The 19456-nt window shown below is 42.7% G+C and overlaps 1 protein-coding gene across 1 annotated transcript in view; it reads right to left on the minus strand.

Annotated features, from left to right (window-relative positions):
- KCNH5 (potassium voltage-gated channel subfamily H member 5) overlaps positions 1-19456 on the minus strand; it is a 287028-nt gene that overhangs the window by 205698 nt on the left and 61874 nt on the right. Inside the window, exon 7 of the mRNA XM_019519890.1 lies at positions 10397-10826. Coding sequence (XP_019375435.1) covers positions 10397-10826 — 430 coding nt within the window. The remainder of the gene's footprint in view (positions 1-10396; positions 10827-19456) is intronic.

Below are 19456 nucleotides of genomic sequence, written 5' to 3' on the forward strand. Positions count from 1 at the left end.
CGGGCACAACTGGAACCTGTAACTCTCACTCGCATGGGGTTGTACAGGCAGCGACCAGGAAGAAATACGCTGTACCCAACCTTGCACCTGCACAACAGACTGCAAAGAGGAGGCTGGTGAACAGGTGGGAAGGGTCTAGGGTCCACTGGGATCTTTCCCACACTGTGAGCAGCCCTTATAGGAGCATTAACACTGTATTCTTGAAGAACTGAAGACATCACAAAACAGCAAACACTGGCAACATCTACAATAGACTGGGGTGCGGCCACTCCATGGCTTAGGATTCCCTGAATATTTCTGGTGTGCAGTGTCTTCTATTTACAGATCTCAATCTTCTTTATTAATATTAGGCACACTTCATCACCTAATTAATTCACAGGCTGCTATACTACACTATTCCCTCCAGTAAGTTTGAAGCTTTTTCCTGTCATCAAACTCAGATATTTCAGCTTCTCTGGATATCCAAAGGTGTCACTTTTTCTCTACTTCTGACATTTAGCAAGGACAAACATGGACAGGGAAATATCCTGATGTAAATGGAAGTGCCGATACCACCTCAAGGCTTTGGTTCCTTCTGCAATGTTTTTATTTTTGTAAATGCGAGGCACTTCTCAGTGACTTCACCACTCCTGGTTGGTCACTGGAGTTTTTATTTGCAGGGAGGAATTCAGGAGACCAGATGAAAATCCCTCCCTGCAGTGCAAATGGTACGTTCAAATGGTAACATGCATATCCAGCAGGTATACAAGACGGAGGCCTGCTGAAAACAGCCACCATGTTTCACTGCCTTCTTTTGGCTTTCATACTGGGGCCACACAAACAGAATCAGGACCCAAATCATTCATTCCACTTTAAAGGTAATGAAATGGCGTACAAGTTGCAAATGGAAGATTCACAGCTTGGTAGTAGCCCGGTAGCTATTTTTCCTGTAGGGTCCATTTAATTTACTTAGTATAAAGCACTGGCATTTGGAGGGCCTAGCTGACTAAATTGAAACTTTTGCTTGATGAAAATAGATGTTACAGATACCCTGGAAACACGTGAGTGCCCCTCCCAGCAAGCAACATGGAAGATGGATCTCTCTAGTGGTGAGCCATAAAATCAGTAATGAGGTAGAAACACTGCCTAGAGGTCCCCCATATACATTTGTGCATCATTTATTTTAATCTCTGACTAAGCGATTTTCAAGTAATTTAAAACAGCATTGTGCAGTAACAGCTAAAGAGCGCTTATTCCTTCTTCCCTTTCTTACTCTCTCTGCCCCCCTCTTTAGATACCATAAACCTACTTAAACAAATCAAGCCAATATTAATAAAGTAAAGCTTGTAGAAACACACTCTAAATATCACTTTGCAAGAATTCCAGCAGGGCTTCCCAAAGAGACTGTTTTATAGTGCAAAGCTGTTCGTATTAGAGAAACATATGTTTTCCCTATAAACTACCTGACTAAATATTTTTAAACCTGCCACCATTTCAGAACAAAAGACAAAGACAGAAAATAGACCCACAGGTCTTCCATTAATTAAATCCACTGCATCTACTCCAACCTATATGATGAACGACAAAGTGTTGCATGATTCTTTTATTTAATTTTTTTTCCAACTCTTGGAGTAACCCTATTATTCAGTCAAGGCTTTTAGTTCTTTTGGAATCAGACTTCTCTCTCAATGGACTGAGAATAATTCCATTCAAGTGTCTAATGAAAACTTTTAATCTGCCTGAGTGGTTTAGGAACACAATGGCAAACATGATGTTTAGTATCAAGAAGGGAAAATCCACACTGAAAATAAATGGCACCTGGCTTTACTTTCCAAGTGCCTTCAGATGCCTTTGGAGAGGTAAAACCGGAGATATTTCCCAACGAGTCTTGCAAGGATTCTGCTGAAAGAGAAACAGTTAACAGTCACCTGCACATGCCCAGAGATGTTCTTTGTCAGCAAGAGACAGTACTAAGAATTCAGGAGCCAAATTTAAAAAAAAATTATTTAGGCACCAAAGATGTGCATAAGGTTTTCAAAAGGCGCCTCTACCCTGGATGCCTAACGGCACACTTAGAAGCCTGAATACCTCCAGAAATCTGCCCTCCAGTAGCTAGCACACAAGCTGCAATCTGCAGCAGATGCAAGCTTCCAACACACGCTGCTTTTACAGAGGGGCAGAGCATACCCTAGTGTGCACTGGGGCTGCCTGAACCAGCCGGGGGGCTTTAGTGTCAGAGGCATGGGCGAAACCACTCCTGTTCTACAACAAATCAGCTCCTTCTGGCATCACAGGATTTATACTCCAGAGAAACAGTGCATCCTTGCTGAATACATGCAAGATTTCCGAGTTGTGCAATGTAAATATAAACCTGTCTTTCACTAAAGCAGCCCGTTCATTGGCTGTTGCAGAGTCACCGATTCGGGGTATATCTGAAGATCAGCTGTGTGAATGTGTGTGATGCAGACATACGCTAAGGTCTCTCTCGAGAGAGTTTCTGGCAAAACCCAGGACCTTGCCCTTGCCAGAAAGCATCTTTTCCCCTCACCGTCAAATCAGCTCACAGTGGTGTCCGTTCCTTTCCATATTCCTCACTACCCAGGGGTGCCCTTACAGCAGTTGCTAGAACTGCTTTCTTCCTTTTTTCTGGGGTGCAGAACTACATCTGATTCATGACTATCTGATCAAGATTCCCTCATGTCCAGACTGCTCTTTGGCAGTCTATGCCATGCCACTGCTAGGGAGGATGCATAAGGGTTGCACGTGTGTACACCTACAAAGAGGCCGCCAGTCTGCAGGCAGTCTCTGATTGCCCCTGGCCGCCGCCGATGCTGCCAGTGGTGCCTGTGGGTGGTCGCTGACCCATGGTCAGCACTCACCACCCCTGCTCCCAACAGTGCCGGTGGCGTCTGTGGCAGCTCTCCACTCACCGCTGCCGGTGTAGCCGTGCCCCACCCAGCCGCTCGGGACACATGCCATTCATGCCACCAGGAGGGGACCCAAGACAATGCCCAGAAGCTGCAGCAACTGCTGCAAACAAGACTAACCATTATGAAGTTAGGGCTTTACACGACAAAGCAACCAAACTCCTGGCCCAGACTGAGCGTCTCTTTCTTTATCTTTTTTTAGGCTTATCCCTCTCTGCCTCTACTCTGTCACCTATAGTGACTCTTCTTATAGATCACTCAATCCAGTTTGGGCTTTGCAATAGCTGGGGGAAGGCTATGCTTGTTTGAGGGTCTGTGACTGCAAAACTGACTTATGCACAGGCTTGGCAGAATTCAAATTTCATTTTTTAAATCATTTTAATGGATAATATTGATCTTTATTTTTAAGCATTTTTTTTTATTTCTAACTATTTAAATTGAATGAACAACAAAGATGGCAAGAAACAAAACAAAATAACGGAAAGACCAAGAAACCATCTAAACTTTTATCCTTTCTAACTGGAGTCTCTCTCTCCATTACCAGTCTCAGTACCAGTACCAGTAGGCTGCTTCACCCCTTTTTACAGTCTCTCCCCAGTTTTCTGCAGCTGAGTTGCCCAATCAGACATCGGGAATTCCCCGCCACTGCTTCACGCACCTTCCTCCACAGCCGCTGCTTCTGGTCCAACTGGAATACTCTTCTTCCACTCCCCCTTCTCTGGGCTTTGGGTAGGGGTTTAATTAGTCTGTTACCTCCGTCCCTCTACCCCATATTCCCGCAGCTGGGAACAAGCAGCTAATTGCTTAATTGAAGTATTATGAAGTCACCCACTGTTTTCCTCTTTGAAGAGACCAGTGCTCTAGCATCTGGCCTCCGACTCTCTTCTGTTTCTCCCCTCTCTTTTTGATTGTTAACTGGAAAAAAAAAATCTCAATCTGTGAGTGTGAGGTGAAATCATGTATTGATACAGATCAAATTCTGCCAAGCCTACTTATGTATCATCTGTATTCTTGTAGCTCCCAACAGCCCCTGGCATGGACCAGAACCCTATTGGCTAGGAACAGAAATTACACATAAACCAGTTTAAGTGATCAGAAACTGGTTTAAACCTGTAACGGAACAGACGTTCAGTGCCCACAAACCAGTTTGAGAATGGCTGAAACCAGTTTGAGATAAAGCTGGTTGAATGTAGTAACAGACTTAACCGACTTGGCTCAAACCGGTTTATGAAATGTCTGTCCCAGACCCCTTGCTGGTTTAAGATAACCAGACACCCCCAGCATCCCAGCATGCTCTCTGGGCTGGGCGGCACTCTTTGCTCCACAGCAGGGCCGGCCCCTCCCCTTTGCTTCCTGGCTGAAGCTCCAGAGACTGCAGGCTGCTTCCCCTCCCCTCACCACTCCCTGTTAAGCAGGAATTCCCCCCTCCCCTCTGCCTTGCTGGGGAGGTGTCTGTGTATTAGCTAGCAGACCACATGCTGGGTAGGTCCGTGCTGGAGCAACAGGCAGAATCAACAAGTAGCTGGTAATGCCCCTCTTTTGTTTTCCTAATTGGGTGATAAACACTGTTATCAATTCCCTGCTGGGCTAATCAGAGCATCCTGCCAGGCCCTGGCCATGTTCCCCTCAGCTCCATGCTGTGGAAGGAAGGGAGGGTTGCTCTAGTGCCCCCCAGCTTCTAGCCTGTTTCTGAGATGTCTGTCCAGACTGATTTAGCCTAGCCAGGTTAGACTAAAATTGATTTAGCCTAGCCAGGTTAAACTAACCTGCAAAGATTGAATCAATTCAGGCTCAGGCTTTTTGAATGTCTGTCCCTAGCCATTGTGTTAGGCACTGCACAAACACACAACAAAAAAAGGTCTCTTCCCTAGAGATCTTACAATATAAGTACAAAGCAAGCTGTACCAGATAGCTGTTGGCAGCAGCCAGCACTACCTAGAAACTCGCACTGCTCTTTTTCATAAGAAAAGCAAAGGGCATTTCCATTTCCACCCACGGGCTCCAGTAACCCGGGTTTGGAAGGGGACAAAGAGAAAGGTTTGTCACTTCCAGTAGTTCTGAAGAGGTCAAAAACTTTCTACTGCTCCAGAAGGTTGAGGTCTGGGAATAATGCTCCTCTCCCTTCCTCTACAGCTGTTGCAGCAAAGAGCAGAAGAAACTCCCTCTTGTAGTACTAGTAACTGTAGGAAACAGCAGACCCAGTGCTACATGGTTTATATATAGTTAAACATACAGTCCAATATCCTCCTATGGACATAAGCCATTGCACAAGTGTGTCCTGGCAAATTTGCTATTGGCTGCTCTGCTAAATGCTATTTAATCTCCGCTTCTGGTAACAATCTCAGCTAGAAATTGCTATCCTACGTATATTTGCCTGGAGATTAAAATTAAATCCTGCAGACCCCTGGGATTGCTTGCCTGGAGATCTCCAATTAGATGCTGTAATGTTGGTGCATTGGCTTTGGCCTTGCTTAACAAACGTACTAGATAAACTCCAGTGCTTCAGAGGCATTGCATTCAAGGGCCTAATTAGCATGCTGCTGAGGGACTGAATAATGTTTCTTGAACAATAAAAGAACACAACTGGAATAACGAATTAGCTAATGGCTTGGACAATCGATAAGAACCTTGTCTTGAAAGCCTCACAAGCAGCCCACATCCATTCCCAAACTGTAAAAAAAGGAAAATCAAACATGGTGCTTATGAGGAAGAGCTGCAGCCATCACCAGGTCCTGTCAAAGCTAAGCTCCCTCAGCTCATCGAGGAGGGCTTCCTTCCGAGGAGAGGTGCATCAGGTAGAACATATGGCCCACTGACAACACTAATGCTCACATTAAGGTTCTCTCCAGGTTATAAAGTATAAAATGGAGGAAGAAGACAAAAGTGAAACCTTCTATCAGGCAGCAACTCTCCCTTCAATCAGCGGCAAAAACTGAATTTAAAAAATGTCGTAATTGCTTGAATGTGTTGTTTCCAACCTGCAGACTCAAGGCGGTGCATTGCATATTTTTCCAACCAAAAAAAAAAAAAAAATTTAAACCTGTGAAGAATAAAAGCCTACATGACAGTGTTCTCTAAGTGAGCTTCTTAAGCATTAGGACTTGGTGGGGTAGTAACTGGTAAAAGTGGGCAAATATTCTGGAAAAGGAGGCTTACCACCCCTTACATGTTTCTGAGACATCTGAAAACTATTTTGAATTAGAACGCCTTTCCTCTCTGTAATACCCACTCATTTTTTGAAGATGACTCAAAGGTTTGTTCTCTGTTTGTTTTTTAAAGAACAATGTTTAGTACAGCAAATGTAAACAGAATAAAACATATATTTAAATTCAGAGATTTCCATGTACAGTAACTTTAATGTGAATAGACGCCTGTATTAGATGAAACACACGGCGCCGAGTCACTTCCACTTCAAAGTCCATCCCTCTGTGGCAGCCCTAGTACTTTGCCAGAGGTAATCACAGAGGAGGAGACCAGAATGCATAACCGCAGAGCAGGAGCCGAGTGAAGCTTAGAGGCTTGCATTTAAGGTCTCTACTGCAAGGCAAGGTCCCTCACTGATTCAGAGGAGAGACTTCTCACACCTTTCTGCTCCACTCCAGGTCACATTATACAAGCAAGACGAGATGCAAGAAAATGAATTCCCGATGCAGGGACCACTTAAGCAAATGAGAATTTACACAGCAACCCTCAGACATACTTCACTCCCCAGTCTTGCAATAAAAAGCAGTAAGGTTTGTTCCAGTTTGTCTCTTGAAAAAGTTGGAAACAGCAAACACAAATGCTTCAGCTTACATACTGAGGCAGAACGAGCAGGTCAAAGAGACATCAAGACAACAGCCATGAGTGTAAAGTATAATTTTTAAGAGAAAAACCATCTCCCTTGAAAGACTCCAGGTGATGCGTCTCAGACCGTTTAAATCACCTGTCTGATTACAATGCCAGCTGAACAGCCAGGGGAGAAAACAGCACTCAAATACCGAGCCAACCACACAGTCACTTTCCACACGATTGTTTATAGCAAGTGCAGAGACTTAACTCTGCTATTTTTTAAAACGAGCACCACATTGTAATCCTGGCCACCAGTAACATTCATGTACTCATAATCCCTCCAAACACTCTTCCCAACTACACATAACTTTACCAGCGTGAATAGCAAACTTCTGGCTTGCAAAACAAATAAACGCCAGGAGACAAAGCAACAAATCATTTCTGCCATGTCTGAAGTTTACGTGGGCAGGCCATTAGGATTGTGATGAATGGCTATCTCCAATTCCAAATCTAAGTGTCAGATGCTTTTTTGGCAGACCTTGTTAGGAAAACGTTGCCAAGACAAACTACCGGTATTAGCAAACATTTCCAGGACTATCACCAAGCTTGTTTCGTATTTTAGAGTATAAAAAAGGAAAAGAAAGTTCCTCTTTACTTATAATTGCAGCTCTGGGAATCATTGATTCCTGGTTCAGTGCCCAAACCAACCAACAAAAACTATTTTGTGCTGACCCCTAACGAAAATATTTCTGGTTGTCTTGTCAAAATAAAAACCTTAAAAATTTATGTCATTTTTAAGAGGAATCTTTCTACTATTGTAAATGTTATTTTATAGAAAGACTATACATTTCCGTTTGAAAGTGTTGAAATGAAATATTTCAACTTTTCCAAACTTTTGCATTTTGGCCAAAACTGTTTAACCAACCTGGTCCAAATTTGCAAGTCATTTTTATTGCCCTCAAGATGCATTTTTCACAAACTATTTGTCCAAAAGAAAGTACCCACCTCTCCTTATAACAGTTTTTGCCCGCATACTTTCTGATTAGTATCACTTTTTGGTGTTCTCACTTCAACAACGTGCACCCCAGAAGGCAGACTCTGGACATCCGCGTAGGATGGATTTGTGAACACAAATACCGCAACAAACCACAAGCTTGGTATTTGCAAGCTGGTGTAAGTTAGCAAGTAGTCATGTGAACACTTAACTGACCAATCAGCATATTTCGATTTAGGACACACATGCACTCACAGCATGATATTTACAAGCAAACATTTCCACGACTATCTCCAAACACATGAAATTAAGCCAGCGCAGCTGTGCATGTACATTTGTACAGGTCCATCTGTGAAAATCCTCAAGCACTTATGATCAAATCTGCAAAAGACTCAACATTTTCAATCTAAACATTTGATTTTAAAAAAATGACTTAGAAATAGGTTTTTCTACCCATACGTCTCATTTACTGGCAGAAACTTGCTTCCTTTACTCATGAGTAGCCACGCTAACATCAGTGTGTATATTTACTTGGAAAAGGCAAGTAAAGATTGGCCCCATATTGTTCCTTTTGTGTACATGCCAAATTTCAAACTCTGTCCCTGTTTTACCCAGTACCTACAAACCTTTCATATTTACCATTTTTAGAGTATAAAATGTCTGTCCCCTTTCGTACTGATCATTTTTCAGGCATTACTTTTATGCTTCTGGTTAAATACCCAACCTGTGTCCTACTTAGGCAATTTTGCAGCTAGCACCCATGCTTACCATCAGTATCAGCTATTGGGAGTGGGCAGAATTTTCTGTCCATACCACTCTTTGGTAATGAGCTGTAGCTTTTATGTCTCTGATGTGTTTCAGAGGAAGAACCTTACGATGGCTGGAAGAACTGATACCAGGCATGGAAGAACCTGAATTGTTTAGTATACCCAGGAGAAGACAGAGGGAGGATTTGACAAGTCTTCAAAAAGAAAATGGGTATCACAAAGAAGATGGCGACTGACTATTCTCTGTGCCTCTAGTAGACAGGAGAAGAAGCAACTATCTTAAATTACAATGAGGAGAAATGAGATTAGGTATGAAAGAACTTTCTAATTATCAGTGGTCAAGTCCTGAAACAGACTGCCTGGAAAGGCTGTGAAATCCCCTTCACTAATGGTGTAAACTAGACAAATACTGAGCCATGACTGCTTAGATGAGGATGGATCCTGCCCTGAGGAAGAGGCTGGAATAAATCATCTCCTAAGATCCCTTCTAGCACTATTTTCCAATTAGTCTATAGTGTATTCAGTGGTAGCAAACTTGGAGAATGCTGCAAGCTCTACTTCCCGCTCCCTTCCCCTGCACCACACCAGTAGTCTGCAGAAAAGTCAAAGATGCTGCAAAACCACTCAGTTCTCCCAGTCCTTGGACCTCTGTAAACACCATCTAGCAGAATCAAGAAAAAAAGCATTTGCAGTCCACCACCACCTGTATATTTCCTACAGTATATCCACAGTGGCTCAGTAATGCCATAGCTTGGGAACTGCATTTTATAGACTGTAAAGTGCACTGCAATATGTGAAGATGCTGCTTAAGCACAAATCATATCAAACCACACAGCAAGCACGCTATCAGATTCCTGAAACAATAGAACACATTAAAAATAATATTAAAAATATGAATAGATTTAATAATATGGGACCTCTAGAAAAGCTTTAGGACAAAAAAAAAGACTTGCCATTTACAGTTATGTATTTTTCAAAGGACTTAAAGGTGGTGCTGAACTTAATTAGTAGACAGCTTACGCAGCTCCTAATTTCAAAAGATGTTGTTTGCACACTTGTTACATAATTACTCGGTCGCTGTACAAACCTTTGAGAATGTAACGCACAACAGTAGCACTTTCTTTAATTATTTAAGCAATGAAATAATTTACCATTTTCCCAATGATTTTATTCGTGTATTAAATTTTTCAACAGCCCCCTGGTTCCCTATGCCAGCTGCTCAAACTACACTATATTTTGAAGATTCTTGTTAACCTGAAAAGCTGCATCGTGTTCTCACCTAGAGCCATGAGATAGCATCTGAGATAAGGAATCTTCCTTTGCGCCGTCATTTGAAAAGCATTTGAGAGGAGCTGCAAAACAGCAGGAAACTAAGAAGAGGTACAATACTATGTCTTCTAATGACCTCCTCTACCTTCAGCTTCCATGGTGACAAAGGATACCATCTCAGTAGATAAAAATAGAGCTTACATTAAAACCCAACCAATGTCATAAAAGGCACAGCACCTTTCTGAAAACTAGCTAGAGGAAGTTCATTTAAAAAAAAACATATCAGGTGAATTCAATTGGCCCCATGAGTCTGAGAGTGCAAATTTTTAACCCAATTCAATACTTAACGCATACTCAGATTTTTAAAATGCAAAAAAAGAAATCGTGGCACGTACTATATAATTTTGATCAGATCTACTTAAGCACTATATACATCTTCCAAGTCATGATCAGATAAGTTTTGCTTCTATATCACCAGTTTTATTCCATGTTTACTTATCTGCAAGGCAACATGCTAAAATATATGTCTGTCAAGAGTCCTGATGGCAATCATGGGATAGTACACGTGCAACTAATAGTAACAGTATAACAAGCCAATGCATGTGCTTTAAAATATGCCATACTGAATGCTGGAAGATAAATATGTACATGCAAAATAAAACAGAATACAGTAAGACCATTCTACTTACAGCCAACCATCATCATGGCTACTGAAAAAATCTTCTCTCCATCAGTGGTAGGAGCAATGTTTCCAAATCCTATTGTTGTAAGGCTTGTCATGGTAAAGTAGAGAGAGGATATGTACAACGAGTCTTTACTTGGTCCTCCTTCCCACTGCCCTGAGCCGGTAGTATTGTACCGATATGGGGTCCCGATACTCAATGCCAACTGGTAGAGCCAGCTATCTGTTTTGATTGTATTAGTGACTTCATCGATCACCTCATAATCCCCAATGCTGTACCATATACAGGCTAGCCAGTGAGCCACTAGTCCAAATACACAGACCAACAGCACCAGTACTGCAGCACCATATTCTAGATAATGGTCCAATTTCCTGGCAACACGACCAAGTCGTAGAAGACGCACCACTTTTAAGGAACTGAAGAGGCTGCTGATCCCCTAGAAAAGAATAAAATCCATTACTTCATTTGAAATACAATATTAATGCAACACACAATCCCCTGACTCTTGTTTTTGCTCTAATTAAGCATTCATTAAATATTTAAATACAGAAAACTGTCAATTCAGGACAAATTCCACTATTGTTATTTTCAATAGCTCAGTTCAAAGTTTGGCACTTACAAGATAAGCTAGTTTTGTAGGTCAAGCCAAATCACAAGTATAGGAATAGCACTAGGGATTATTTTAAAATAAATCAAGTGTGTTTTAACATTAGTGGAAGTGTATCAGACCCCAGCAGAAGTATATAATCAAGATAGAGTCCTTTCTAAGTTTTTCAAAGAACCACATCCACAGGATATTAAATTAGAGCATGGGAACGTCATATTAGGCAGACCTATGATCCATCTAATCCAAAATCCTATAGCCTGGACAGGGAGATGCTTCAGAGGAAGGTGCAAGAATTGCTATCAAGAACAGATGTGAAATGATCTGCCCATATAGCTACCCTCATCCTTACCTTAGAGAGTGGCTAGATACCACCCTGTAAACAGAGGGTCTAACATTTCTTATTTTTGGGTGCATCTGGTATAACTGATACCATTATTATGTAAAATGATGCCTCACTTATTCAACGGTAGAGTACTCACCCAATAAATGAGAACCAGTTGCCCTTTGAAGGTGTGGTATACAACACAAGCCACTGATTAGAAATCTATATGCCTTTGCACATAAAGATAATTAATTTGCTGGTCACCAGACTATGTAGGTATTTTCCGACAGCATTTTTTAAAATCAACAAGTACAAGTGTTTAATCAAATACAAGCAGAGAAAATAGGGAAAAATAATAGAAATATTTGGGTCTACCCCTTTTAATGCACATAAGAGATTCCTAAAGAATGTGAACAGAGGCTGTGCACACACACATTCAAGTGATTTGGGAGAATTCTCCCTGGGGGTGTTTCCTGATAGAAAAAAAATTTACCTGGAGTTCCCCAAACAGGCACTTGAATACTGAGCCCTTCAGGATCAGAGAGCTTGCAGTGCTGACACTGCGCAGCCAGGAGACCCCTGTGCACACATCTCAGCGTGCTCTGCAGGCTACCTCAGTCAGCCTGGAGACAGATGGCAGCTATGTACAGGACAGTCCTGATTTGCTGATCCTGACTGCTCAGGATCAGGGTCCGTCTCCCTGCAGCACAATGTGGGGTTATAAGGGTGCATGATCTGCTCCGTGCTTGGCTGGAGCAGTAATATCCAGCTTGAACAAGACACTATCTCCCCTGGTAAGGAGGGGGGAAAGGGCAGGAGGGAAGGGACACTGGGATGTTGGAGGACTGTGCAATGGCTTCTCTCAGAAGGAAACATATACAGACCTTTGGTCTCCCAGGAGAAACTCTCCTGAAAATGATTTAACCCCAGTTGTTCCTGGAATTATTTTTCTCCTAGGAGCAGCCATTTTTGCTCTGGGAGAAAAATCCTGAACATCTGTACATTTGTGGTTTTTACTGGGAGAGCAGCAACTCTCCCAGGAGAAGCTGAAGGTCTGCACATGGCAGGAGATCACACACGTGAAAAAAAGAAAAACAACAGGATCTCAATGCTCTGCAATCCCAGGATATAACTCACTTTTTCACCAAGTTAAATAATGATTCAAAACAGAAGACGTATACAGGGAAATTTCAAACGTTAAATATTCAGCAGCCAAAATGTTTAATCTGAAGTAGAAATTAAGACATAAAACGGAAAAAGGTAAATATTCTTCATTTCTTTGCCAAGATTAAATTACCCTTTTTTGTATGTTATCATCAAATCAGTCTAGTCAAAACACTAGCTAATTATGTTATCAAATTGTAAAATATTGGAGTTTCTGAAGTTATTTTTAATATCAAAAGAACCTTAAACCCTCATGCGTCTGTGTTCCTTATGAAACACAGCGTCTGAAGGGTAAACTACATCTGAGATTCTAAGTTCAATTGAGGAGACTGTATGCTTTTCAAATTCAGTTGGTATTTCTGTTTCAGATCCCCAAATCCTTAAAGTCCTATCCCTGCATTCAAATGCACATAATAACTAATGCTAAAGGAGACCTAATGAAGGGCATTTGAGGACCAAAAGCTTGTCTGTTTTCTCTCCCAATTACACCAGTTGGACTTATAAAACACATTACCTTTCATCACAAATCTTGCTTCTAACACTAAGAAAGTGAATTTTTCCATCTTTCAACTTTATGCTAGGTATAGATCTAGTTTATTATTTGGATTTTTAACTGAACAGATACTTGTTTGCTTTGTAATATATTGGCTATTTGGACATTATGCACTGTGGGTCTTATCCAATAACCTGGGAAAAACACCCATAGACTTCAAAGGGGATTGGACTGAGTCCATTACAACTACAGTCTACGAGACAGCAGACATAAAGCAAAAGCAACAAGATACATACAAAAACAAAGTTGCTGAAGAATACAATACAGTACACCAAATTCATTCATGATGGCTCTACTGAAGTTAGTGCTTGCTGAATTAGCAACTGGCAGAGGGTAGAGCAGGTGGCACCTTAGAGAGTAACCGATTCAAGCAGTTCAACCTCAGTTAGTCTCTAAGGTGCTATCCTGCTCTATTTTCTGACCAACTTCAGATGAACATGACAAACTATCTCTGTGCAAATTAGAGACTATGACTAAAAGATTCCAAGAACCTGCTGTGAAGTCAATTAGAGAAGACGACAGTCTGCACTTGAACCTGGCTAGTGTGTTTTATTTATATCTTATATTTGGCGAAACCAAACCAAAAGTGAATGTGCAAGCCCACGAAAGTGCTTGGGGAGCTCATTGCCTGAAGGTGGCACCTCCACTTTCCCCAGTAAAATTCCTTTGGTGTCTAGAGTTCTGCTACTGCACATACTCAGAACTGCCTCCATCTTGGCAAGTCTGTGAACCTTGGTCACTGGGGTGTGTGAAGCGGGCCATACTCAACAGGGACAGTGATTTGATTCATTGATTTGGATCACCGTCCCTGATTTGATTCAGCTAAATCCGAATCTGAAGATTCGATGCCGATTCGGAGAATCAGTGATTCAGACACAGACACAGCTTTAAAAGTTATTGCTACATACCTTGAGGTACCAGTGCAGCTTGTGATCACTGCGCTGGTGGGGCAGATGGAGTGCCCCACAGGAGTGCGGGGGGGGGGGGCCTCAACGTGCTCCCCGGCAAACCCAGAAGTGGACCAGAAGTATTTCCAGTCCACTTCCAGGTCCATGGGGGAGCACACTGAGGGCCCCCTCAGGCCCCCTGTGGCTTGGCAATCAGCCACAGGGGAACTCTGGGAGCCCCCCCCAATGCAAGAGGTACCAGTCACTGAGTTGGGGGGCCCTTCCAGCACGCTCCCCGGGAGACCTGGAAGTGGACCAGAAGTGCTTCTGGGAGCCCCCCACACTCCTATGGGACACTCCACGTGCCCCAACATCACAGCAATCACGAGCCGCCTGCTACCTAGAGGTATGTAGAAAAAACATTTAAAGCTGTGCCTATGTCCAAATCACCAAATCTTTCCGAATTGATTCAGAGGGTTCCGATTTGATTTGGAGAGATTAAGGGGTCCTCTGATTCGATTCAAATTTGGAGATTCGGCCACTGAATTGGGCTGAATCTCTGCCAAATGAAATCAGGAACCAAAGCTTTGCACAGCCCTATTGGCCACTACCTCACACCTAAGTGCCACTGAGATTCACAAACTAACCTTCTCTGGGTCTAAGTCTCTTAAGAGTTTCAATCTAGGAGGTACACTCCAAATAAGCTTACATAGACTGATCATTGAGTTTGGCACAAAACACAGCTGCCATGCTGACTTTGGTTCAACAACACTGATGCCTTGGAAGTGGAGAATCTGGATTCAGTGTCCTTTTGTAGCTTGAGGGAGCTAAAATGCATGTTTCCCACATCTTAGGGAAGTGCTCTAACAATGAGTCTGGAGTGGGTGACAGTCTCTATCCTGACATGGCCATGAGAGAGCAGAAGAGGGAGTAGTAACTCTAGCCTAGGGAAAAGGGCACTTGCTCAAAAGAAAAACTGAGTTCCAGTCACTGGTCCCAGGACTATACATTTATTTTAACCAATAACTGTTTAAAGCAAAATGCATAACCAGTGCTGACAGCAGGGGCTAGAAACTAGCACTTCCCTCTATCAGGTAAGTGTCTTCATCTGTGAAGAGGGGGTCAGACTCCCTCTTGTGCCGTTTCTCCTGATCCCAGGTATCTTGAATTCCTTTTCACACAGTAGCTCAGCTTCTGCATGAAGGGTAGAAACTGCCTCCAGCCTAGATTTCCTTCTCATGTGGGGGTTAGGACACTTCTGGCAGATGCAGAGGTAAAACCCCACCAGCTCGGCAGGGTACTGATCCCTCTTCTCCCACTTCTTGGGCAAACACTCTAAATCCAAGGCTGTTGTATATAAGATAGCCACCACCCTACCAGGTCCTTATGCCAGGTCTCAAAAAGGGCAACCCACTCATTCATCTCCAAAGGGAGGGTTTAGGCCTCTTAAGTTAGGGAGGAGGTTTTCGGCTGTGAATCCCAGTCTCTTGAAGGTGCTGATTCAGAGCTGCAGGGAGGCAACTAAGCTCCAGAGAGGGGCAGGGTTTCAGGCATCCCTTCTCTTCAACATTTCCTGTTGACTGGCTTAGGCATTTGCTTGCTCAAGCATCCCATTCTTAAAGCCTGTTTCTCTGTCTTCAGCACTGCAAGCCGAGCTGTGGTTTATTTTCCTGGGGTCAAGCTTCTAAACATTAAGTACAGGGATACTCAGGAGTTATCATCAGAGCTGAGACTAAAAGTTAGGAGTCCTTTGTTGTGACTGTTTGTACTGCAGTAGTGTGTTGGAAACCCAGTGGACTCAGATCCCATTGCGATAGTCCCTCTACACTGAGCATAAAGACAGTCCTACCCCACAGAACACGGTTTTCACTTTCAAAGTTATAAAGACAGCTCAGCACCAGTACAATTACTGTCATAACCAACACTTAGTTCCAACTCTGGGAAAAAGTTATATTGCAAAGCATCTGTTTTTCCACACCCAGATCACCACTGCCGTCTTATTTGTATAGTTGAGTGGTCCTATTTATCAAGCAATAAATACAGAGGATCATTCAATTTTCCCTGGTAAATATCTTACCCCAAATAGTACTGTTGTGAAACTTGTTTGGACATCTACTAGTTTCAAAGCCAACTGAGTTCAATCAGTTGTTTCAAAGCCAGAAAATAAGAGATTTATTTTTATTCTTAGGTCCAGAAAGCCAGTCTTTGATTTACAAATCTTACTGAATTAAAGGTGACCAGCTGACAGAGAGCAACTGAAATTGTTTTCCCCCCAGAGGACAGTGCCCCAGGGCTTCACTCAACAAAGCACTTATGTACATAATTTGACGTGTGTGAGTAGTCTTGTAGAGAGCAGTCCCGTAGAAGAAAGCAACAGGACTATTCGCGTGTTTAAAAACTGTGCTGTGCCCGAATTGGCACCTGCTTCTTCCACCAACACAGAGCATCTCCTGAGGAAAATGATGCAATTGTTCATGCCTGGCTTTGCCAAAGCTTCAACAGAGGTCTCTTTGGTAGAATAAATTAAATGAAGCTGGGTTCAGTATTAGATTCATGCAACTTCAAGTGCAGGTTTACATAGATTTAAAAAAAAAAATTAGTAGCTGGTTAGTTGACTGTATTTTCTTTCTTCTTTTAGTTTTATTTACATTATAAATGAATCATAAGTCATCACTATTCAAAAATATGTACACTGGAAACTAAAAATGGTTTTGAATAAGCAGGGGAAAGTGAAGAGGGTGGCCTGTTCTGGCACCAGCATTTAGAGAAATAGAAAGGTAGGGAAGAGTAATCCAAGTAGAGTGACCTAAGGATTCAGCTAAGGACATAGTCCAGTTTTCTCATAGTACTCTTTACATAATCGTAAATTCAGCTGTGACACTGAAGATCCAGCTTCCCAGGAGGATCATTTGTCATTACATTAGCGTAAGTGGGCAGCAAGTCAATTGAGCCAATTTGAGCCAATATTTTTTGAACGACATGTCTTATCTCTGAGAACATCAAATTGTATTGTGAGGAGAAACAATCCAACACCCACACCTCAGGAAATGAAAGGGTTGTGGCCAGGGTGTTAAATCATGTCACCAAATGAGAGCATTCACCCAACTTACAGCTTGCCTGCTCCTCTGAATGCTTCCAACTGAAAAATCATTTACCCAGAAAAACCAATTCTTTGGTCATGGTTTTAAACATCAAATCAAAAATAGCATATAAAAGCTGTCTCTTTCATAGGTCTTATCTTAAAAAGTTTAAGGTATGAGTCAAAACCCACTGAAGTCAATGGAAAATCTCCCTGTTGGTTTCTGTGGTCACCAATTCAGGCCCTAAGAAAATTGAAATGATCAAATAGTATCTACTGTGACAAAAGCACATTTATAGCAACTAAACCTAAACCAATAAGGTAATGCTTACCTTATTGCAGGTAATGCTTACTAGACCTTGTATTTGTTTTCTGATGACTGTACAGAAGTTAGTCAAGTTTATTTAAACCCACATAAAGAAAAGGGTAGTAGTTAGAAGTGGAAAAATGTTACCCTTGATGTTATAGATTCATAGATGTTAGGGGTTAGAAGGGATCTTGCAGATCATTGGGTCCAGCCCCCCCTGCTCTAGGCAGGAAGACAACTGGGGTCAAGTGACCCCAGCGAGCTGACTGTCCAGTCTCCCCTTGAAAATCTCCAGGGTTGGTGACTGCACCACCTCTGGAGGGAGTTTCTTCCACAGTCTGGACACTGACTGTGAAGGAGGTTTTCCTGGTATTAAGCCTGAAGCGGCCTTCCAGGAGTTTGTATCCATTGGTCCTGGTCTTCCCCAGGGGTGCCCTAGTGAACAGTTGTTCACCAAGCTCCTGATGCGCTCCTCTGATACAGCGGTAAGCCGCTATCAAGTCCTCTCTCAACCTTCTCTTGTTTAGGCTGAAGAGTCTCAGGTCCCTCAGCCTTTCCTCATATGGCTTGCCTTGCAAGTCCCTGACCATACTGGTGGCTCTTTTCTGGACCCTGTCAAGTTTTTCCACGTCCTTTCCGAAGTGCATTGCCCAGAACTGGATGCAGTACTCCAGCTGCGGTTTCGCCAGCACTGAGTACAGCACGAGCACCACCTCCTCAGTTTTACACAAGATCCATCAGTTGATACATGCCAGCGTGTTGTTTGCTCTGCCGACCATTGCCTCATACTGTCAGCTCATGTTCACGTGATGGTTGATCACTACCCCGAGGTCCCTTTTGGCCATGGTGCAAGTAAAGCTGTCACCACCGAGCCTGTATGCGTGTCGAGGGTTATCTGCCCCCAGCTGGAGCACCTTACACTTGGAAGCATTGTATTGCTAAGGCTCTATTCTTCTGAAGGTCAAAAGCCGACAAACTGTTGTTCAGTCTATAATTTCCCTTCTTCAGGCAAGATTTCAGCTTCCTGGATCCTCCTCTACCTGGTGTAGGATATGCAGCTTTGGTTGGTTACAAATCTATTCTTCGCAATGAAGAGAAAGCAGCTAATCCCTGCTGATTTCTTCAGATTAGGCAGCAGTTCGGGTACTATCAATCTGTATAATTGACTACATAGACAGCCTCGTAGATCTGATTCAGTTTTGTTCTTTTGGAAATAACAGAGGTGGTAGACTCTCTTTAGGAGCCTTTCTTTTAACAGCCATGGGAAGCCATCAGGGGGATAATATAGTATGCAGTGCCTCATGTGGTCTTTGAACATTCAGATGTCAGCAGTGACCCAGACTTCTGCTTAAAATTCTCCACATAGTAGGAAAAAACATTTTCAGTGAAAAATGATTTGACTGAAGCTCATTTACCCCTTCCAAGGTTAACCAAAGAGCCAAGTTTGCTGACGCAAGAGTTCTGCAAGTTCAATTTTCTCAAACCCCATAGTAGTAGGAAGGGCAAAGAGATTTAGTTTTGCTGGGGTGGGTAAACATGCGATTATACCATTGGGTAAACCAATGATTATAGGGCTATCCTATTATCAGGCTGTCTGATGCTTCCCATTATAATGCCCCATTTCCAGCTACTGATAACTTTACACCCTTTAAGCACATAAGCTGAAATTTTCCAGAAGACTTAGCCAAAAGCATGCCGCTATTTCTGTGAATGAGGCTACAGAAAAATGGACATCAAAAAACTGTGGTGACTTTTCCTTCAAACAGTTCTGGGATACCTATGGATTGCAAGAGACACTCAGATTTTGTCCAGGGAGGGTAAGGACCTAACTCGGAAAACCTTGACACTATTTTAAGCACGGGTTTTCTGTGTAAATAAGGCAGAAGGTGGGCAGAGAGACAGACAGATACACACACACACACACAATGTTATTTGCATCTGACATACAGTCTTTTAGGAGCATTCAATGCCGTCCAGACTCTTCATTGACAACTGATCTAGACCAGGGGTGGCTCAACCTTTTTTGGGCTGTGGGCTGGATGGGCACTGCTCAGGCCATCTGCAGGCCAGATCCAGCTGATGGTCCTGATCCAGCACAGGACTGTCACAGCAGGGTTCCATCTGGCCATACGGAGGCAGGCAGGGGG

Source organism: Gavialis gangeticus, unplaced genomic scaffold, assembly GCF_001723915.1.
Source record: "Gavialis gangeticus isolate Ggan-Ray unplaced genomic scaffold, GavGan_comp1, whole genome shotgun sequence".
Lineage (NCBI taxonomy): Eukaryota > Metazoa > Chordata > Crocodylia > Gavialidae > Gavialis > Gavialis gangeticus.